This window comes from Malaya genurostris, chromosome 1 (assembly GCF_030247185.1).
Source record: "Malaya genurostris strain Urasoe2022 chromosome 1, Malgen_1.1, whole genome shotgun sequence".
Classification (NCBI taxonomy): domain Eukaryota; kingdom Metazoa; phylum Arthropoda; class Insecta; order Diptera; family Culicidae; genus Malaya; species Malaya genurostris.
The window spans coordinates 46000880-46024301 of record NC_080570.1 but is presented as its reverse complement, the minus strand read 5'-3'; the positions used below and the strand labels follow the sequence as shown (position 1 = coordinate 46024301).

General features: G+C 39.2%; 2 protein-coding genes across 8 annotated transcripts in view; both read right to left on the bottom strand.

Annotated features, from left to right (window-relative positions):
- Positions 1-495, bottom strand: part of LOC131438637 (diacylglycerol kinase theta) — a 58972-nt gene extending 58477 nt beyond the window's left edge. For all 4 annotated transcript variants that reach the window (XM_058608778.1, XM_058608788.1, XM_058608803.1 and 1 more), the window contains exon 1: positions 230-495. The gene's annotated coding sequence lies outside the window, so the exon portion shown is untranslated. The remainder of the gene's footprint in view (positions 1-229) is intronic.
- Positions 496-5955: 5460 nt separating this feature from the next.
- The window catches only part of LOC131438591 (AP-1 complex subunit sigma-2), a 40308-nt gene continuing 22841 nt past the window's right edge, over positions 5956-23422 (bottom strand). Inside the window, exons 5-7 of one of the 4 annotated variants that reach the window (XR_009230960.1) lie at positions 6980-7015; positions 6855-6915; positions 5956-6512 (exon numbers count right to left, since the gene is read on the bottom strand). Coding sequence is in view for 3 of the 4 variants with exons in the window: in XM_058608711.1 (XP_058464694.1) it covers positions 6468-6512 (45 nt within the window). In the remaining variant the exon portion in view is untranslated. The other 3 variants (XM_058608711.1, XM_058608729.1, XM_058608720.1) reach the window with 3 other exon arrangements.

Sequence of the window (23422 nt, the reverse complement as noted above, 5' to 3'; positions counted from 1 at the left end):
GAGCAAAAGTACTGTGTAACTCCATCAACAACAACAACAAGAAGAGCAACAACTTTTTCCAACTTTTCACCCGAAAAAGAAATTTCGATCCACTATCGTTACGCTTCTCATCGTCTGCTTTTGAACCATGCCCACAAAGGCTGCCAAGTACTGTCCATTCGGATGACCAGTTCTGACGCCAGACTTGCTCGAAATGCAAAAATTGCACTTTTCTTTTCTTCTTGCCAACCTATTATACTCCTCCTTTTTCAAGAGCTGAAGACCAACGGAATCCGACAACCTGTGTTCGGTGACTGTTTGCTGAACCCGAATTCCGTTCTATGTTCCGACTTTTACTGCTGGCTGGCGGATTGTCACCATTTTTTCTCCACTCTACCTCCCAAGACGGCGACGGTCGGTGGTGGTGGCAGCGGTGGTGGTGGTGGTAGTGGTAATGGTGACGAACGCGACGAACGCCAACCGACGGCGACGAACCAGCGCGAGAGAACGATGAAAACTGACGATGGCTGGCACGGTTACGATTTCATCGAAGATTATCCCACCTTCGAGTGAGTGACGGGTCGCTCAGGCCAGCAACACCGATATGTGGTGGAAACAGAGAGCACCCAGTTCGGAGCGAACGAAATGTAACCCAATTTTGCGCATGGTCTCTCATTTTCTTTCTGCCAGATAAGCAGCTGTCACTTTACGGTTGTTCACTCCCGATGGGGACGATTGGTAGCTCATGCTTTCTTCGGCGAACGAGGGAAATATTCTCCCGTTTTGCGACCTGTCAGTTACCAATTCTGGTGTGTCGGTATGCAAACAAGGAAAATTTGAAACGGCCGGTGGACGATTAGAATTTCGGTGAGTAAAAGAGTAAAAAGAGGAAGATTTATACAGAATAGTGACACGTTTGCTATTGTGCTCAACTTAAAAGAGTATTTTTTAAGTCGTTTTTCATTTAAAAATTCGTGCTAAGTTATGATTTAACACTTTGGAAAAAGAGGCTCAGTCTTCGGATCGTGTATAATTACCTGAACATAGATTTGCCACCTTCGCGCTTCGCCCGGCAATCTTGGTTCTAGAAGAAACTGCCGGGTTGCCGGAGTTACAAAACATCTGCCGGCCAGCAGTACGGCCGATGATTTCTGAAGATTCATATGATTCGTCATGGCGTAATAAATACTCAATAAACGACAAATTGGGAATCGCCAAATGATTAGATGGGGTTGCGAAAATACATCGAATTAGATCCCTAATTATATAATATCTTTCAAACGACCTTCGGAGTGTTAAAATGGTTTCAGCCATCTCTGCGAAAACTGAGCGTTAAAAAAAAACAACGTGTTTTGTCGGTTGCGTCATTTTTACCATTATATATCCATATTGATATTCAAACTTGAGCCAATAGTAACCTTCGAATTAGCCTTAACTTCAGCCATCTCCAAGAAAAACCATCTCCAAAAAAAGCCATCTCCAAGAAATTGAACACGAACATACATAAAGACTGTCCCAGAAAGTATGGACGCAACCAAAAACCGCTGCCATTTTGCAATGGTTCAAAATCTGTCCATTTTTATGGCTGCGTCCTGTTGTTTACTCTCTTCTCTAACCACTTGTGCAGTTGTTTATTCGTTTTCATTAGTTTGTTTCGAAATGCGTGGACTTTCAGCAGAACAACGTCGAAAAATTGTGTACAAATGGTGCATATAACGCGGACTGTCACTGAGAAAGATAGCAAAAATGGAAGAAGTAAGTGAAAAAGCCGTGCGAAATGCAATCAGGAAGTTCGGTGAGAATAACACCTTTGAAGATAAACCGAAAACGGGTCGAAAAAAGGTCCTGCTAACCCTCAACTGGATAAACGTATGCTGAAGGCGTTCGAGCAAAAGAAGGAGGTTTCAGTTCGGGATGTGGTAAAAAAAGTGGGCATTTCGAAGTCAAATGTTCTTCGTGCTAAAGAACGTTTGAATCTTCGAACCTATAAGAAGCAGAAACAATCAAAACGTAGTCCGAAACAAGAAGCATCGATCAGGCCGAGGGTTCGAAAGCTGTACAATATGATTCTTGCTGGAAATTTGAACTGCATAATCATAGACGACAATATTAAACGGTGCGAGAAGGGCAAGTGTTAAACCAGCCCGAGACATCGATTGAAGTCGAAAAATTTGGTAAGAAAGCTATGGTCTGGCAAGCAATTTGTAGCTGCGGTAAGATTTCGAAACCCTTCATCACCACTGCTTCAATAAACAGCGAAATATATATCAAGGAATATTTACAAAAACGACTTCTACCCATGATTCGAAGCCACAAGGATCCTGTTTTTTTTCAATTATAGAGATTTTAACATTAATGTCATTCGCCTCTTCGGACCAGAAAAACTTTCTGACCCTATGGGAATCGAACCCAGGCGGGCTGCGTAAAAATCATCGACTTACCCATCACGCTATACCCGTCCCCTAAGGATCCTGTTGTTTTCTGGCCAGATCTTACTTCTTGCCACTACTCGAAATCAACGGTAGAATGGTATACTACCAAAAATGTCACTTTCGTCCCAAAAGACATGAATCCACCAAATTGCCCACAACTTCGACCAATTGAGGAATTTTGGGCATTAACGAAGGCACATCTTAGGAAACATGTCTCGGCAGCCGAAACCATTCAACAGTTCGAAAAAGATTGGAAAAAGTGTCAAAACTTGTCGCCAAGAAGTCTGTACGGAATTTAATGAGGAAAGTTCGCAAGAAGGTGCGCCAGCCAGTCTACAATGGCTAAGTAGCAAATGTTGAGAATAATATTCGTATCGTCACGGAATTGTATGCACATTTTATCCCGTTTTTTCGAAACCGAAAGTCGGTTCCGGAAAAAATTTCATATTAGGTTTTGGGACTATGGAATTTTAAGTTTATGGACAATTTCATTTTAGGTTTATGAAAATTTCCCATTCTACCCCATTGCTCCGGAACCAGAAATCGCATCTAAACCAAATTTGATATCAGACTATCGGGCTGTAAAAGCTTTAATTTATAACTATAAATTTGTTGGAATCTGAAGAGCGGTTTCAGAAATAACCTTTTTTTTTCTTAGTATTACATTCCTGTAGTGGAATTTGACCTTCTGTTTCAACAGACTTCGCAACCGATTCAGAGTGAACAGAACCATTGCATGGCTGGTGCTACGATTCTACTGACACTACGAATCCTTCCAGATCGGGGCTCGAACATACGACAACTGGTTTGTAAGACCATTGCATTGCATTGAACATTGAATGCCTATGCATTGAACCGCCAGCCCGGTAAAGAGATAACCTCGTGCCCTTATATCCATTTTTTTTAATACCTGCGTTACATACATACATACATTCGTAAATACATACATAAATTCACGTTTTCGACAATGATTTCCAAGTAACATGTTTGAAATTATTCTAGTTCCATATGGATTGTTTATTCCAGTTTAAGTTTTTAAAATTTGGAAAATAAGGCAAAAATACTAACAATTCCGCAGCGTTTGACTCTTTTTTTTCAAATATAGAAAAAAAGAACGGCAGCGTAAACCAATTTAAATTTGACAGTAGAACTGTTCGAATAAATAAAACTAAAACGACTCTGAATTTGATCTAAGTATTTCCCATTTCTGGAACTGCTTATCAGAATAGAAAATTCTGTTTGTAGTATTTTCGCTCTCGTTAGCCCCGGCTCATTGAATGTGACCGTGTAATGATGCGAATTTTTAAAATAACCCCTTTCGTCAGCATTGATTCAATTCGAATAGTGTTTTGTTTAGCGTCCGGTCAGTTACACTGCCTTGCGTTTGACAGACAGCAAGGAAAGGACCAGCTTTGGGATTTGCTTTGGCTTCCGAACGCATAGAAAAAGCGGTAATTAGTTTCAACAATATTCTGCAGCATGAACTTTGCAATCAATAAAACGGTTTTCGGTCTGGTAAAAAAACCTTTTTTCAAACAATTCGATTCATTCAAGGCACAATGTTAGATTTGTTATGTCTGTTTGCGACATTTTTGCTCTCGTTTTCTCCACCAGAAGTAAGTGCTAGTTTTATTTGTATCCACATCATCCAGCTAACACATAACTCAATAAATCGTGTGACTGCTAAGAAAAACATTTATTTATTTATTTATTTATTTATTTCGGTTTTAACCTATTTTAGGTCATTCGCCGAAAGAAAACACATTTTTCACCAAAAACCGATTTTATTCAACATAATCTATTTAAACAGCAATACTTCCAACGCTTCTCTAACTTTTCAATGCCGTGTTTGTGGAGGGCGAGTATTTCTTTGAAAAATGCGAACATCAAGAAGTCACTGGGGGCTATATTTGGAGTACATGGTGATTGAGGAAGTAATTCAAAGTGTAATTTGTGGCTTGTGAATCGGTCTTAGTGAAACAGTGGTTTTTGGCATTCAAACGATCTAACAACGCTCGGTATGATTCGCTATTGATTGTTTTTGCTTTCTGAAGATAGTCGATGAAAATTATACAATGAACATCCTAAAATACTGAAACTATAATCTTCTCAGCTGACTGTTGTACCTTTGGACGCTTCAGACTTGGTTCACCAGCTGCAGTCCACTCAGATGATGATCGTTTTGATTCCGGATTAAAGTGATGGAGCCGTGTTTCATCCATTGTCACATATAGACGCAACAGATCTGATTTATTGCTTGTAAACATGGTCAAGCACTGCTCTGAATCATTAACACATTGTTATTTTTTATCGAATGTGATCAAAAGGCCTCCACTTTGAAAAGAGCTTTTACATGGTCAAATGCTCATGTATAATTGTAAACACACTGCCTTTTGATATCTTCAAGGCTTCAGCTGTCTCACGTAATTTCAATTTACGATTCGATACAAAAAATTTGTTGGCGTTTTTTGTATTTTCAATTGGACGGCCAGAACCTTCGCCATCATCGGTGTCTGTACAACCACGATTAAATTGAGCAAACCAATAACAAATGGTTCTTTTCGATGGATATCACTTTTGTATCCATTGTTGAGCTTGCACAGTATTTTTATTATTAAGAAGCAGGCGCGTAGCCAAAGAAAATTTTCGGGGGGGGGGGGGGTGGGTTTAGAACATGGTGATAAATCAACACATGTACAATTTATATCACAATGTTTCCCATGGGTTATAATTTTTTGTTTCGGGGGGGGTTTGAACCCCTAAAACCCCCCCCTGTGTACGCGCCTGTTAAGAAGCAATGATAAATTACACACAAAATTGTTTCGAATCCATTTTTTTCGAAAATGACAAAAGTAGCTTCACTTTAAGCTGTTATTTTTTTCATGATCAACCGAAATGTCATGAAATTTTACACACCATCTTTTAAGATTTGGTACTCCATGAACGTCATATAAATTTGGCAATGACTGTTTGTTCTAGAGTCAACTCCTGAAGCTCTACAATGAGCTCCGTTTACCTCTGCGGAAATGTCTCACTTTGAGTAACCATATCTCAGAAACAACTCGATAGTTTCACATAAAATTTACACTGCACACTACATAAAAATTGAAGACAAGGAAACACATAATTTTTTTTTCGATCCATACCCGTCATGAAGGAACGAAAGCCCCTGTCTACTGGAAAAACTCCCCTTGAATCGTCTGTGAAGTGCAAGTCAGGTTCATATAGTGATGAAAACTTCTTTTGAAAATCTGGAAAAATCCATCATTAAAATGTTCATTTTATTGTTTAGATACTCTTGCAGGCTGTGTTTCAGTTAGGTTCTTGGTGTAAATACTAAAGCGTTGTTATGATAGAACAAATTCACCATTGACGAAGTTTTGGTGTTATTTTTTGAGGTTTGTGATATCTTTTTGATGACTGACGATCCTGACTTCATTACACAGTCTTCATTATTAGACTGCTGCGGTTTCTCTTATCGTATTTCCAACAATTGACGAGGAATGTTCTTTTATGTTCTTCGAAAGAGGCAACACCGCTCGCATTTAGAATATTACTATGTATGTATTTTTATCAGAACATTATTTATCACATATGAATCAATCAGATTCCATGAAAAACGTTTATTTACCTAACGGAAATTATGGTAATGTGAATTGAGACTCTTCGTTGAAGTAAACTGGCGAAATAGGAATGAAACATGATGCCCATGAGGTCTCCAGTATTTAAACTGATATTTAGATTAAAAAGCTGATAAGTACTTTAAGCCTAAAAATTGCCATACCAAATGGAATTGAATGAGAATGATTTTGATATGTTACTATCAGCTAGTCTAATACAAATATCATCCGCCAGATGGCCGCACTATCATTCATGTTAATGAACGAATGGTGAGAGTTAATAACTTGCAAGCAGAACCGTGCGACGACGAAGACGAATATGCTAGCCGGTGAGATTACGGAACTTAGATGGGTAAATTATGGGTGTGCTTGCTTGGCTACTCGTCGTTTAACTGGTATTCGATGATGGTAATTTGATGCCATAACCGCCCGTCACCTATCCGAGCCCGTGATCCTCGAAAAATCCTTGTGGTGTCTCGTCCTAAAACGATGCAGATCAAGAAACCAATCAGAGATTTCGCTTGCTTCCGTGATCGATGAGCAATTCACTATTCTACAGAGTAAGAGTGAGAAGAGGGAGCCGTATCAGGAAATGTTCGAACAAATTCAGTTAATTTGTAAGGTAAAATTAGAAAACGAATCACTTAAGTTGATGTTAGCGAAAAACATGAGTAGTAGTAGTAATAGTAGTGTTAATAAAATCATGTTTTTTTTGTGAGAGTAGATAAACAGAACATTCAGTAGAATTAGAAAAAAAACTTGTGCAAACATTTCACGCCATTCAAAAATTAGTTGTAACCAGAAACAAGGACATTGTCATTACCGAAATGTATCAACTTTCACAAGTTGCATTCTGTTAGTGGAAAACGTGTTTCATGAGGACGCTAGAAGTAATATTTAAAAACAATCAACAAAATACACACAGTAACTAATGTTTTCTCTACATACCTTGTTTGAGGTTGCGATTAATCAATAGTTCTAAATCTTCAAGGCAGCAGCAGGCATATTGATGGTGGTTAGAAGGTATTTATGGTTCAAGAAAAGATTCAAAAAAAAATGAACAGAAATAAAAAGATACATTGCAAATCAGCATTCACCATCTCACTACACTTTAGTGCTAAGGATATAACCCGAAAACCAGGTGTGTCGGACGTTCAGTCATCCGGAGGTAGCCTATCATTTGTGTTGGCATCTTTTACTTTTATTTTTTTTGTAGACCCACGAGTACAGGCACAGTCCCCGGAGTGATGAAGACCTAGACGAACTCAGGGAGGTTTCTTTCGCAGTCTACGTATGATTTTTGACAAACACCAGCAATATGCGATGGAGAGGTGTACTACCCGGGAAAATGAACGCCGAGAAACATGAGTCGCAAGTTCTTTTGAAACTTCTGATTTGTTTTTGCAAATATTTTGTGTTACTTTGTTAATTGACCTAAAAGGATCACAAGTATCAAATTTACCTAAAAATTTTACAACTCTGGTAAGCTGGTCTAAACATAAATCAATAACAAAAAACTTCAAGGATCAGTCCCATGGGGTTGTTCGAGCCATTGACCGTGGAACAAGGCAACCAAAATTTCTAATGATCGACATTTTCAATCAAACAGTTCAATCAATCGTCACACTTTTGAATACGCAATTGCACGAGAGTCTGCTTATTTTAATCTTCATTGGGAACCAACACCGAATACGTGAACCCAGAATATAGACTCTGTTTGTCTTGATTTGTATTTGTTTTGTAGCCGACGAAATTACATCAGTAGCCCAAATGTATGCAATTATATCTTTGTACATACTTGCGATACGGATTTCGATATTTGAGCTTCTCTTCGCCGAGCTAGTGTTCTATTTTTTTACGTACGCAGTTATTTTTATAGCGTTAAGTTTCTCTACCATTCTGCGATTTCGGTTGAAGTGATAAATTTTTTCTCATTATTAATCGAGTCATCTTAATATTACCAATAACTTAATATTAGTACATATAAATTAGAAATTAATCTTAAGCACTCAAAATTTAACCTGGGGTGGTTGCAAATTTCTCAGGCTAAAACGACATTACATGAAATTGCATCCGAACTCGCATGACACAAGATCAGAGCATACCAATAAAAGCTTAAAATCGTTTTATAGCGCTTTCTGTCTTGCTGTCTAGCATCAACCTACCACTGGCATGATACACGTAGGACTTAAAGGTTAGCTATAATTTCGCTTATATTTACAGATTCGAGTGCTTCCAACAGCTACGCTTTTGCCTCGATTGACTAATCAGAGCGATGCTTTCCGTTTGATATACCGCTTCCTCCTTCAAAACCGTCGTCTTTGGCAGGGAAATCCGGTATGCCGGAGATTTTTAGCAGACAAAATAGGATACTGCGAGCTATTAATCAACATTTCAAAGATATATATTTAAAAATACATGGCTATAGACATTCAAATCAATACGTTGAAATATTTCAATCAATCGGTAAAATAATATTACTGATTGAAACTAAACTGACTGAGCTGTAAGTGTTCAACAGCATCTCTACTTGTCAGAGTTAAGAATGGTCACGCATTCCCAATGAAAGATTCCAATCCAACAGCCCCATTTTCAATATTTTACTGTCTCATTCGTAAATGACCGACACCAGAACAAGCGAAGAGAGACGAAACATTTTCGTTTGAAAAAATGAGAGAGTATAATTGCCAACGTCCTTTTTTCCTTTATGACAATACGAAACCAAACTAACATCTGCAGGTAGCAACAGCAGGATTTCAATTCTCATTCTTTCATCGATGTATTGAAAATTTATTACGCTTGGCTATAAAGAGTGACTAAAATATGACAAATCGAAATAATTACACCCCAGAACCTCTTTGGAAACCAAAACTACTACAAATTCGAGCACCAACAGGAAAAAAGTCATCGTGAAACTCTCAAAGCTTCGGTTGAATACCGACACTGCATACTATGGGATTTTCACTAAAAACAGCAAATGACTGGAAGGGCAAATGAAAGAAAGAACACAATTTCGAAACTACTGTTCCACTTATGTCATTTACTGGACATGGATTTCGTTCTCATAGTTTACAAGCGAAGCTGGAAGTCATTTTCGTCTATTTTGAGTCAATGAAAATGGCATTTTTTAGCTCTGCTACTTGTATTTACCCTTGAATTTCTAATTTTCATCCCTACATAGAAAACGTGCCCATTTAATCCTATTGCTGTCACTTATGTCGTTTTTTATTGGTTCCTGTTTTGATTGCTCGACTGCATGAATAATGCACGAATCGAGCAAAACACTCCACGTGTGTTTTCAATGAAAAACGACATTAGTTAAAGTAATAACACTTAATAAATAAACAAATTTATATCTCTATAGATGCACATAAATTGAATGTTACAATTCATTTAAATTTTTCAATTCAGAGCATGTAAAAATGAATCACAGCTAATTTGGATGAAGTACACAAGTAAAGTTCTGTTCAGTTAGAATCCGGAATCACTTATTGGGTTGCACCGGCACGGAAAGTGACCGCTGCTAGAATTCTTTTAAAGCGGGTTATTCGTGCAGGTGTTTCGTGCAGTTAGTCAAAAGTTATTCCAGATAAAAGCCGAAAAGGGAGAAAAATTCTGCACTTCCACTTTGATAATCCAAGGTAAGGTAAACGTCGTAGTGGGACATAATATATGGGCTGAAAAGTCCCGGGCCTAACATATAGATGGCGCTAGTTTTAGTGCAGTCGCCTTTTTTCACTTAATACTAACCTATAAAAGGCATTAGCATTAGCATTAGCATTAGAGACCGCCCGTGTGTTGCTACTCCGTTATTGATCTGGACCAATTGAGATTGCAAAATGATTTTTTGAAGTAACATGTTTGGGAATAACACATTGTTTCACACTGTGCAAACTGTATTGAACCATGCATGCTGATCAATACCGACGCCGACCACGTCCGAATGCAGATCTACTTGGGAGGGAAAGGATTGTTAGTTCGATGCATGTTGCTACTAAGAACCGAGGAATCCTCTGCATTCCCACATGCATCACAGGAGAGGATACTTTGTTAGTAAATGTTTTAATAATGTTATCATGTGTTTATTGCTCTGGGTAGCCGGCTACCAAGAATGTTTTAAAGTATTATCGTTTTATGTGTTACTTTGTGCTGGCAATATAATGCACGAAACAGTCAATCTCCGAAATTGACAAAACTCTGGACAGCCGGCTGTCGAGTATGCAGTCACTCGTTTATGCATCTACCTTTCGCGTTTTTTTTTAGTCATGCAAAAAAAAACACATTCCGATTGATAAAAAAAGGTATCATCTCACTGCTAGGTGGATTAAGCACCTTTTTTATAAATGAAACTACGTGATACAAAATAAACGAGCGAATAGGATTTAGACAAGACAGTTGATTCATTGCATTGAAATATTCTAAACAGATATTATAAAATCATTTTAAATCACCAAACAAAGGTCAACAGATTTCACACGCGTCTTGGGGGCTGTCCATAAAAGACGTCACGCCGCAAAGGGGAGGGGGGTGTTTCACAAAACGTGACCTTTTGTGACAGAGAGTAGGGGGGGGAGGTTTTTGGAATGTGACGTCCAATATTTTCAATGAGCGCATTTTTGAAATACTTAATTATATTACTGCTTTGCCCTATTTCCTGAAAAAAACTCCACAATAAACGTTTACATTCTATAGGATAACGTGTATTTGTTGATGTAAAAACTTCTTGTAAATTCGGAAATGAATGATGCAGGAAATCATTTCTGTTGTGATCAGCAAAAGTGCACGGAGGAGCGAGTAAATTAGCAAAATTAATAAATATTTCCTAATATGAGTAAAAAAAACCTTAGATGCACATCTCCTTCGAATTGGACTTTCCGAAACTAATCATTGTGCTTGTGGCAAAGGCTATCGCGATATTGATCATGTCGTTTGGACATGCGTGGAGTATCGTGATGTCAGATCTCAACTAATAAATTCCTTGCGTACCCAAGGTAGACTATCCAATGTCCCAGTTCGAGACATTCTTGCTTGTCGTGACCTTTCTTACATGAAACTTCTTTATCATTTCATAAAGACAATTGAAGTTTCAATTTAATAATTGATGGGGTTACGAAATCAAAATGGGTTACGAAATCAACAACAAAATGTATAAAAATTTAAGCTTATCTTATAATTTATAGCAGTTAATCGCTTGGTTCAAATAATGTTCTTAAGTACATTTAATAATAAATAACGAAATAGCTAATATGATATTTAGAAAACAAGAGGAATATGTTTTATTAAACTCAAATCGCTGTGACTATATTAGTATTATATTAGGTTGAGAATTCTATGTAAAAGTGATGATACGGCGAGAAAAAACTTATGTAAATTGCCTTAAGAAATAAACGTATTTATGAAAAAAATGAGTAAAAAAGAAAAAAAATGCCTTCAAACGGTTTAACTTAAATTATGCACTAACAATTTTTTCAGTAATTTTATTTTCTAGCAATAATAATAGTATATCATAAGAATTTCTCTTATCTGATTCTGATGCAGTTTAATCAATTGTACTCCATTTCATAAAGGAAAGAATCTCATCCAAGTCAGTCGACAAACAAAACCGCTTAAGTTGGGGACAGAAGAAACCAAGTACAGTATTGTGTAGTGAACAATAGACCTCGAAAATCAGTGAACCAAACGAACAAAAGCTACCGTCGGTACGAAAGAATACAATTATTGTTGAGAATTCGACCTTCGATACGAGAACTTGAAGGTTTGCTTAAGGAGCAAATGCATCTTGACATTAAACGTGTGCATTTACTTCAATGCAATAAGACCAATAATGTTGTTTATATCCAGTTCTATAAAGAGTTGGACGCAATTCAATTTGCTAAAGACAATAATAATGTGCACTATGTGGAGCATGAAAATATCAAGTACAACATTCCAGTATATATGGAAGATAGTGCTATAGAAGTGCGTGTGCATGATCTTCCCTCAAGTGTCATCGATCCTCATATTCGCAAAACTATGTCCCAATACGGAGGATTCTCTCTATTGAAAAAGAAAAGTGGAAGAATTTTTTCCCCGTTATTCTAAATGGCGTACGTTTGTTACGCATGCGCTTGAGGAGGCCTATACCTTCTTATGTGACATTCGGTCAGGATACAAGAATACCGTGCAAATCACTTGTTACCTATGACAATCAGATGGCCACATGTCAATATTGCCAAAAAGCTGTTCACTACGGTAAGCCATGTGATAAACCGGACAAGGAGACAACTATACCAAAGGACAACGGTGCTTCCTTCACATCAACCCCAAGCAACCCCTGTACACCTGTGACAGTCACCAACAACAGTGAAGCATCCTCTTCAACGAAGCCATCCAACGTATCCCCTATAGAACAAAGTACACCAGCTGCAGTTAACAGCTTACCATCCAACCAACCAGCAACTGCAAACAATGTACAACAAGACACATTCACAGCAACTAGCAACGAAATCAACAACAATACCACCGATGCGGCAATAGATGACGAGACGAACCACGAACGAAGTGCCCCTCAATCCTCGCAGGAGGAAAATGGAAGCTCCTCTCCCCCTAGAAAAAGGGTGACAACGAGATCCAATACAAAAAAAAATCTTTTATTTAAAAACTCAGCTAAATCGGCCACGTAAAGCTTGTACGCAAATAGGCCTGAATAAAATATCTTTTAAATAAAAAAAAATGTACTCCATTTGAAAAAGGGCGGGAGATCAACGATTTCAGACGTAGATCATGTCGTGTCTTATCTTGATCATATGTGATTTTCCTCCACCAACATCAAAGCTTATCAAAGCTTATCGAATCATCCAATGATTGAACTTGCATAAATCAAGAATCATTTTAACTCAAAATCACTACCCATTGTGTGACGGAAGATCAGTACCGATATTGATCGATGTGATTTAAAATTCACTGATCAACTGATCATGAAAAGATTCTCCGGCAGTGATCTCGTTTTGATGAGGTTTTGATCTTTATTTTCTCAGCCCTGTATGTTACACTAAGGAAATATTATTCTTTACCTAAAACAATAATATATCTGTGTACACCTAGGAGGAGTAAAACAGATGATTCAAATGTTTCATCAATTCCAACTAAATACTTTTGTTAATTTATATAATTGATATTAATAAAATATTTTCGATGATTTTGTAGTTTTAGGGATATTTTTTAATCTAATGACAGCATGTAATAAATCGATTTTTCCCTCATATTTGTATGGTTTGTCATACACATTGAGAATGTATTGATATGAATTTTATTTATTTTGAATTCGTGATATGTGACATAGGGGGGGTGGGGGGTCTTTACTTCTGTGACAATTTGTGACAATGGGGGGAGGGGGAGTCAAAAATCGTCAAAAAAAGCGTGACGTCTTTTATGGACAGCCCCTTGATTCTTTATTATTTCCGATTTTTTATTATTTTTATTATTTGAATTGTTTATTGAAATTATTATTTGGTTATATTAGTTGATCTGGGCAGCCGGCTAACGAGAAAAATATTAATTTACTGTTTGCAATATTAATATCAAGTGTTTTTTACTATGTATTCAATATACCGATATATGTTATCTCTGTTATTAACTTTGTAATATAAACGGACTTGCGCAATGGTTGATTTTTATCATTCATTTTATAATCCTGAAAGACAATCAATAACATGGAAGAAGAAATCATTCCTAATAAAACTTTTCTCCGAAGCTAGACGGAAATTGATAGGTTGAATAAAGAGATGATTTAGTAAAATAGAGTAATCAGAAGTAAAACATTGAAAATATCTTATAACTGAAAGAAAAAAGAAACTCCTGCAATTATCGCCTTTTACGACATGGAAGCAGGAACCCAGTGGATCTATTCTTGGTTCATTTTTTTCCGCCGGATTCCACACGGCATCTAGGCTGGTACAGTCCGGAGAGAGCTAATAGGTACTATCAATCTCCTAGTGGACCCCAGCCCCTAATACTAACCTATAAAAGGCAGCTGTTAAACTTTCATGATATTCTATTCATTATTTTGTAAGTTATTGTGCTAAGAGTAACGATACTTTAATTATTTTCCGAACAATGGATCAAAACAAATTTTGTGTTTTAATTTTACACTACTTCTTGATGGGAAGAAATACCGTTCAAGCGAAGCAAAGGCTTGAAAAGTTTTACGGAAACTTCGCTTCATCAGAAACAACAATAAAACGTTGATTTGCGGACTTCAAATGTGGTCGCAGAGACACCGATGATGCAGAACGCAGTGGACATCCAAGTGAGGCGATAACACCCGAAAACATTAAAAAAAATCCACAAAATCGTTTTGAATGATCGAAAAGTGAAACTGCGTGAGTCGGCGTGAGACATCGGAAATATATCAAAAGAACGTGTTGAGAACTATGAGAAAGCTCTGTTCAAAGTGGGTACCGCGTTTGATGATTCTGAGCAGTGTTTGGCCATGTTTAAACGTAACAAACCAGAATTTTTGCATCAATATGTGACAATGGATGAAACATGGATTCACACTTCACTCCGGAATTAAAATGATCGTGTGGACAGCAACTGGTGAACATCGTCCAAAGCGCCCGATAGCACAACAAGGTCATGGCCTCGGTATTTTGAGATATGCGTTGTGTAATATTTTTTTTTTTTTTTTTTTTCAAATAAAATTTTTATTAGGCTCATTTGCTTTAGCTTAACGTGGCCGATTGTCTTGTTGTTAGAGAGAGAGAAAGGGATGCCGTATTACGGGGCGGCATACTCCCCAGTTAGTAAGGGGACATAGGGAGGGTGGGACCTACACAGTATTGAATTGAAATTTGAATACATCATTGGTTTGTGGCATACATCTTTTAGACACATTTTGCGTTCGATGAATCTTCATGTTTTTCAGCTTGTAGCAATGAAGAGATTATTCTGGATTGGGATGCTTCGTTGGTGTGTTCTGACGTTGATGTGACGTTTTTGGGTAGCTTCCAGCAACTCAGTCAGTTCAAGGCAGGTGCATGCTCCGAAGCATCGTTTACACAGGCCATACTTCCAGCAACGTAAAGAAGAGTGCGGTAGAGCTGTAGACGAGAAAGAGATAGGGAGAGCACTAAATTTGAGCATTGATAGTTTTCAAGAAGTTATAGATGAGAGTCATATAAGGAAGATTTCGAGTTGCCAAGACGTCGCGGACTGGTACGAAGGGTGGTATACCTCGGGCCCGAAGGGAACCTATGAGTTGGGACCTGGCATCACAATACTCGACACATGTCCAAACAACATGTTCGATGTCATGATAACCCTCACCGCAAACGCAGACACCACTCTCAGCGAGCCCCACACGACGGAGATGCGCGCTGAACATATAATGATTAGACATGAGCCTTGACATTACACGAATAAAGTCTCGGCTCACGTCCAACCCCCGGAACCAAGCTTTCCTCGATACCTGTGGGATTATTGAGTGTAACCATCGTCCCAGAGTTCCACTATTCCATGTATTCTGCCAGCTAGCTAGAGTTTTCTGACGACAGCAACTGAAAAATTCATTGAAGCAGATTGGTCTTTTATAGATATCACCTTCTAGTGCGCCCACCTTGGCTAACGAGTCCGCCCTCTCATTGCCCCGTATGGAACAATGTGAGGGGACCCAAACCAAGGTAATCTGGTATGATTTTGCAGATAAAGCACTCAATTGTTCCCGTATTTTCCCCAGGAAATACGGTGAGTGCTTTCCAGGCTTCACTGAACGGAGAGCCTCAATGGAACTGAGACTGTCCGATACAATGAAGTAGTGATCTGTGGGCAGAGTGTCAATGATCTCGAAGGGTATACTGAATTGCAGCTAGTTCTGCGACGTAAACTGAAGCTGGATCACTGAGTTTATAGGAAGCGGTGAAATTTACATTGAATATACCGAAGCCAGTGGACCCGTCTAGATATGATCCGTCAGTGTAAAACATTTTATTACAGTCGACTTCTTTAAATTTATTATTAAAAATTTTTGGGATCTCTTGAGGGCGTACAGGATCCGGGATTCCACGAATTTCTTCTTTCATGGATGTGTCGAAAAACACAGTAGAATTAGAAGTATCCACAAAATGAACACGATTGGGAACAAACGAAGAAGGATTTATATTCTGAGCCATGTAGTCAAAATACAAGGACATAAAACGGGTTTGTGAATTAAGCTCGACGAGCTTTTCAAAGTTTTCTATCACCATCGGATTCAAAATGTCGCATCGGATTAGCAGTCGATATGAGAGATCCCAGAACCTGTTTTTCAACGGTAAGACGCCCGCCAGCACTTCAAGACTCATCGTATGGGTTGATTGCATGCAACCCAAGGCAATACGTAAACAACGATACTGAATTCTTTCCAGTTTAATGAAATGAATATTCGTAGCGGAGCGGAAACAGAAACATCCATATTCCATTACTGACAATATCGTCGTTTTGTACAACCTGATCAGGTCTCCTGGGTGAGAGCCCCACCAAGTTCCGGTTATTGTACGAAGGAAATTGATTCTCTGTAGGCATTTTCGTTTCAAATACCTAATGTGACATCCCCAGGTACCTTTGGAATCGAACCAGACCCCGAGATATTTAAATGTGAAAACCTGAGCTATGGTTTCACCCCCTAGTTGAAGCTGTAATTGCGCAGGTTCTCGCTTCCTTGAAAATACAACCAGCTCAGTTTTCTCCGTAGAGAACTCGATACCCATTTGAAAAGCCCATGTCGACAAGTTGTCGAGGGTATCTTGCAATGGTCCTTGGAGATCGGCAGCTTTGGGTCCTATAATAGACACAACACTGTCGTCGGCAAGTTGTCTTAGCGTGCAAGATGTGTTGATACATTCATCAATGTTATTTACGTAAAAGTTGTATAAAAGGGGGCTTAAGCATGAGCCCTGAGGAAGACCCATGTAACTGAATCGCTTTGTCGTCAAATCACCATGCTCAAAATGCATGTGTTTCTCGGACAATAGATTATATAAAAAGTTGTTCAAAACTGGTGAAAGACCATGCTGATGCAACTTCTCAGATAGAACGTTAATGGAAACTGAATCGAATGCCCCCTTGATGTCGAGGAAAACTGATGCCATTTGTTCTTTACGAGCAAATGCCATTTGAATTTCTGTTGAGAGCAACGCTAGACAATCGTTCGTTCCTTTGCCCCTGCGGAACCCAAATTGTGTACCTGAAAGCAATCCATTTGTTTCGACCCAATTGTCTAGACGGAAGAGAATCATTTTCTCCAACAATTTCCGAATACAGGAAAGCATAGCAATCGGCCGATACGAATTGTGATCGGAGGCTGGTTTTCCAGGTTTTTGAATAGTAATAACTCTCACTTCTCTCCATTCGTGTGGGACAATATTACCCTCGAGGAACTTGTTGAATAAATTCAACAAGCGCCTTTTGGCAGAGTCGGGCAGATTTTTCAACAAGTTGAATTTAATTCTGTCTAACCCCGGGGCTCTATTGTTACACGACAAGAGCGCAAGTGAGAACTCTACCATCGAAAACGGTGTTTCGTTTGTATTCAATGTCGCGACGCGGGATATCTTCTGTTCCGGAACAGAATCAGGACATACTTTCTTAGCGAAATCAAATATCCAGCGGTTAGAATATTCCTCGCTTTCGTTCGCGTGATTTCGATTGCGCATGCGACGGGCCGTATTCCAAAGAGTGCTCATTGCTGTTTCTCTCGTTAATCCGTCAACAAACCTTCGCCAGTAACCGCGTTTCTTAGCTTTAATCAGACTTTTCATTTGAAATTCTAACGCCGCGTATTTCCGATAATTATCTGGAGTTCCGTTCCTTCTAAACGAGATGAAGGCTGAAGCTTTTTTCGTTTTCAGCTCTGAGCACTCTTTGTCCCACCATGGGTTGGGAGAACGCATACTAGTTTGCGCGCTAGGTACTCGTTTCGTCTGAGCTTGAATTGCGGTGTCAAGAATCAAGCCAGCCAAAAATGTATACTCTTCCTCCGGAGGAAGCTCCTGTGATGTTTCCAGTTTCTCAGACATCGAGCTCGCGTAACGTTTCCAATCAATGTTTCGTGTGAAATCGTACGAAACATTGATTGTTTCCGATGGTCTTCCACGGTTGGTGATAGAAACTATGATCGGCAAGTGATCGCTACCGTGAGGATCACAGATTACCTTCCACTTGCAATCTAACTGTAGCGAAGTCGAGCAAAGGGATAAATCCAGCGCACTTGGTTGTGCTGGTGGTCTAGGGTTCCGTGTCATTTCTCCCGTGTTTAGAATTGTCAAATTGAAGTTGTCACACAGATCTTGAATTAACGAAGAACGATTATCATCATATAAGCAGCCCCATCCTGTACCATGCGAGTTAAAGTCCCCTAAAACCAGCCGCGGTGAAGGAAGAAGTTCTATGATGTCTGCAAGCCGACGATGCCCTATCGAGACTCTGGGAGAAATGTAGATAGAAGCTATACATAGATCTTTGCCTTTAATATTAATTTGGCAAGCAACAACTTCAATTCCCGGTGTCGAGGGGAGGTTAATACGATAAAATGAATAGCACTTTTTAATCCCTAAAAGTACCCCTCCATAAGAGTCTTCTCGGTCCAGGCGGATTATGTTAAAATTATGGAAGTCGAGGTTGATGTTAGAAGTAAGCCAAGTTTCACTCAAGGAGAATACATCGCAATTATGAGTATGTATTAAGTGTTTGAAAGAATCAAGTTTTGGGATGATACTTCTGCAATTCCACTGAAGCACAATGATCATATCTTCGATTCTCAGTGGTAAATTATCCATCAAAAGATACGATCGCTGCAAGGAGGGGCCATTGTTCAGTCAACTGTTTTAAAAATGTCCTTACTGTTGGCAGTAGAGCAGTTAGGAAGCTTTTCAGAGGATCAGTAATATTGAAGGCTGTTAATATCCAGTCCACGATATCAGAAAATTTCAATAATCCAGCGTTTGTTGGATTTTCTGGTTGTGCTTTGGGGTCATTCGGGTTTTTTGATGCCCCAGGAAGTGCTGGGTACTCCTTATCATCCCTAAGTTTTTTGAACCCAGGAGGTGTTTGCTTCGGTTTTGAGTCAGCACTTTTTGTTTCCGTTTGGTTCTTTTGTGACGAAGAGGACAGTCTGAGGCCTTTACGAGGAAGCTTGGGAGAAGCCAGATTTTGTCTTTTCCTGCTTCCTTCAACCTGTGTGTAGGAAGGTCCTTCGCCTGGGTCGTCAGAGGTATCCTCTTCAACTGGCAAGATTGCAAACGGGTTCTCAGGGGTCGATGGAGTGGTTCTTTTTAAGATTTCCGCATAAGAACGTTTGGAACGTTCTTTCACGGATCGCTTCAATTTCTCCGCACGCTGTATGTACGTAGGGCACACCGAAAGATCATGAGGATTCTCCCCGCAGTAGCAACACTTTTCCACTGCTCTTCTGCAGAGATCGTCCTCATGGGCCTCTCCGCATTTGCCGCATCGCAGTTTGTTGCAACAATAGGTTGCCGTATGACCTAGCTGTTTGCAGCTTGTACAATGCATTACCCGTGGTACATACAGCCGAACAGGTAGACGAACTCCACTCACTACCAAATAATTTGGAAGTGCAGATCCGGCAAAAGTCACGCGAAATGAGTCCGATTGGTAAAATTTACCATCTATCGATTTGGAGTGCAATTGCTTGCACTCCAAAATTTTCACTGGTTGAGGGTCGGGGTTTTTGAAACGGCCTACCCCGTCCTTCATCAGATCTTCGATTGTCAGACTTTCGTCACGGACCACACCGTCGATCTCCACCACATGAGACGGGACGTACACGCGGTACTCCTTCGTGAACAACTCGTTGGTAGCAATCCCGTTTGCTTGCTTCAGGTCGGACACAACAACGCGTAACTTGTTTGGCGAAACCTTATCTATTGGTTTTATTGCCGAGTAATGTTTTTCCAGGTCCCGAGCAATATTTAAAACTCTGAGAGACTTTAATTTGGGCCGGAAGTATACCACCCACGGACCCCCCGAGCCATCGTCTTGGTAAACTTTTTGGCGAGCAGGCAATATCTTAAAGGGAGATGGAGGCATCGGAGAGGGAAATGGCATCGGAGAGGGAGATGGTATCGGAGGGGGAGATGGTATCGGAGGGGGAGATGGTATAGGAGGGGTAGATGGCATCTCGGAAGCAAACTCAGCCTCTAAATGTTCTTCGTTCATTCGTTCAGCTTCGCCCTCCTCCGAGACACCCCCACTGTCATCAATATTCATATTTAAAGTGCGGGAGTAAAGAAGTCTCCCGCACTTGAAATGAAAAAGAAAGAAATAAAATGAAAAGAAAATATATGAATAGTAAAAGTTGAAAGAAAAAGTTTGAGAAAATACTTAACAGTATGTCACGGTAAGCTGTTAGGTGAGTTGCTCCTTCACTCCTTCGTTGTGCTTCAGCGTGACCTTGACTCAGGATTTGGCTGCTGTGATGCGGGTAGCAAACAATAGAAATAACTGCTGCCCGAGGATAGCACAATAGCGTCTACTGTCGATACTGATACAAAACCGGTGCACAGACAGAACTCACTTGCGGGGATGCTACTTTTTATCACTTTTATTTAATGCCTATACTACAGCCTCTGCTGTGATAGGCACCTTCGTCTTACCGATGTCGATTGTTAAAAAACGCGTGTGCTCACTTCGAACATTCGGTTACGAATGAATGTGTAATATTTATCGACTATCTTGAGAAAGGAAATACCACTAACAGTGAATATTATATAGCATTATTGGAGCGTTTGAAGGCTGAAATTGCAAAGAAACGTCCGCATATGGCAAAGAAAACAATTTTGTTTCATCAAAACAACACACCATGTCACAAGTCAATCAAAACAATGGCAAAACTACATGAATTGAATTTCGAATTACTCCCACATCCATCATATTCGAAAGATTTGGCTCCCAGTGAATACTGGCTGTCCGACGACCTGAAAAATTGCTCGCCGGTAAGAGATTTGGCTCAAATGAAGAGGTTATCGCTGAAATTGAGGCCTATTTTGAGGCAAAATATAAATTGTTCTACAAAAGTGGTATTGAAGTGTTAGAATGGCGCTGGAATGATTGCGTTGCTCGTGATGGAGATTACGTTGATGAATAAAGGTAATTTTGAACCAAAAAAATCATATTCTATTTGTTAGGCCCGGAACTTTTCAGCCCATGTGTTATGACCGCAAGCTGAACCAGAAGGTGTTGAGAGCCGTCAGAGACAACCATGGACTATCAGATAATGAAATCGCTAAAAATACGTTACTGCTCGCAGCACCCTTCATATAATTCGTTTGCGAGCAGGATATCGTTCTTATCGAGCCAGTAAGCAACCGAACAGAACGTTGAAGCAATGTTTCGTCACCAAAACTCGAGCTCGGAATGGTACCAACAGGTTTTGACGAAGTACGAAGGATGCCTGCTCATCGACGATGAAACTTACGTCAAAATGGATTTCGAGCAGCTTCCTGGCCAAATATTCTACATGGCGACGGTACGAGGAGATGTTCCTGCGAATTTTAGGTTTGTTTTTATGGACAAATTTGCAAAAAAAAACTAATGATTTGGCGATGAATATGCAGCTGCGCAGCAAAGACCAAAGTGTTCGTGACGAATAATATGATGAACTCGAAGCTGTACAAGAAAGAATGCCTGAAACACCGCGCCCATACAGGTCCCGTGAAGTTTTGGCCAGATTTGGGAAGCTGCCACTACAGCCTGGAAGACATCCAGTGGAACTGCGGTAGAATCGTAAATTTCATCGATAAAAACATGAATCTACTCAACTGGCCGAAATTGAGCCGGCCCATCGAGAGATTTTGGGCAATAATGAAGCGGAAGCTTTAAAAAAAGTGGAAAAAACGGCTGGGGATGTTTGTTCGTCGCACTCGGTGACCATTAAGTGTACTGTAAATCTACGGTGTATTTTTTGACAGTTCATAAATAAAATTAAATATCATTGATGGGAAAATTTCGATTCGAAATTTTTGTTGCCAAATGACGTGCACTAGAAAACTTTCCGATCACTTATTAAGTACCAATTTATGTTTGCCCAATTTGAAAAAATCGAGAGTTTCAGTCGAGAGAAATGTCAAGAAGAACCTGAACGGTAAAGCTTTTATTTTAACTGTATTGGTACGTTTTCGCCATCCATCGTTCCAAGGAGACTATTAGAAATTAGAAGTGAATAAAAACATTAACAAGTATGTACATTAGATCGATAAATTCTTCGAACTCAGAGTCTTCACGAATCATGTTTCTCGGGATTAACAATAAAGGAAGTTTTTTGTTTGTCAAACTACATGCTAAACTACTCACCTTTATTTAGTATGTCTACCTCTACTCAACCAAAAAAAAGTAACAAGTTCATACTGTGAAAAAATGTCAATTTTGTGCTGCTAGCTGTAAAAACAATCTACGTGAAAATAACGACTTGTTAACCCAACCACCATAGAGCAAAGAGTGCCACCGACAAAAATACTACCGAGGTACTTAATAACGTATTTATTTCAACTAACTTAGCTCTAACATTTGCTTTTCCCTGAATCAACTTTGTATTAGTTTTTCATGTATGGTATATCGTAGAAAGCTAAATATTGAAAATGCTGTTGCTTCTACCATCTATCAATTTACTGAACGATTTTGCATTGAACTGTGTTTTGCTGACTAAACGTACTACAGTGATCTAATTTTTAAACCTATTGTGACCATCCAATATGCTTTAAAATAGTGTCCTATGATTCATGTTGCCAATTGGTATGACAGGCCCAAACAGAATTCTGCACTAATCATAATCATTTGAAATGTTTTGAAGTTGTTGAATAAACATCGGTTCAATCAAATAAAGTAGCAAATCATGAGCTGTGACGCACCGTCCGTCACGCAGCATTCTATTTGGGTCTTTCAGGTTATTAGATGATCAATCAAAAATGTTTCTAAAGCAATTTTTTCTTTAATTCGTTTGAGATTAATTGTCAATATTATTTCCTGAATACTGAATTGCTTTTATGTCACTACCTTTATACATGTATGCAAACCAAAGAAGCTAAATGATGATTTTTATTTCGGACGAAAAATATTTAAAAAAAATTGGTTAAAAAACTAGTGTCAATTTGATGAAAGACAATGCATACACTCTTCTAAAATAAATGTGTAAGTTACTAATAACCTACAGCAACTCCTGGGCTAACCCTTCCTCTGGGTTTAAACGAAACATCAAACAAATACACGCACGCCACACAACCACCAAAAACTAAAACCCGATCGCTTTGGGTGTGTTAGAGTGCAGCAAAGTCATTCCGGGTTGCCAGCTAACGCGCGCTTTTCGCCCCCTTCACAGCAGTCCGATATCACGAAGTGCGCCATCTACCGTCTCATCCTGTG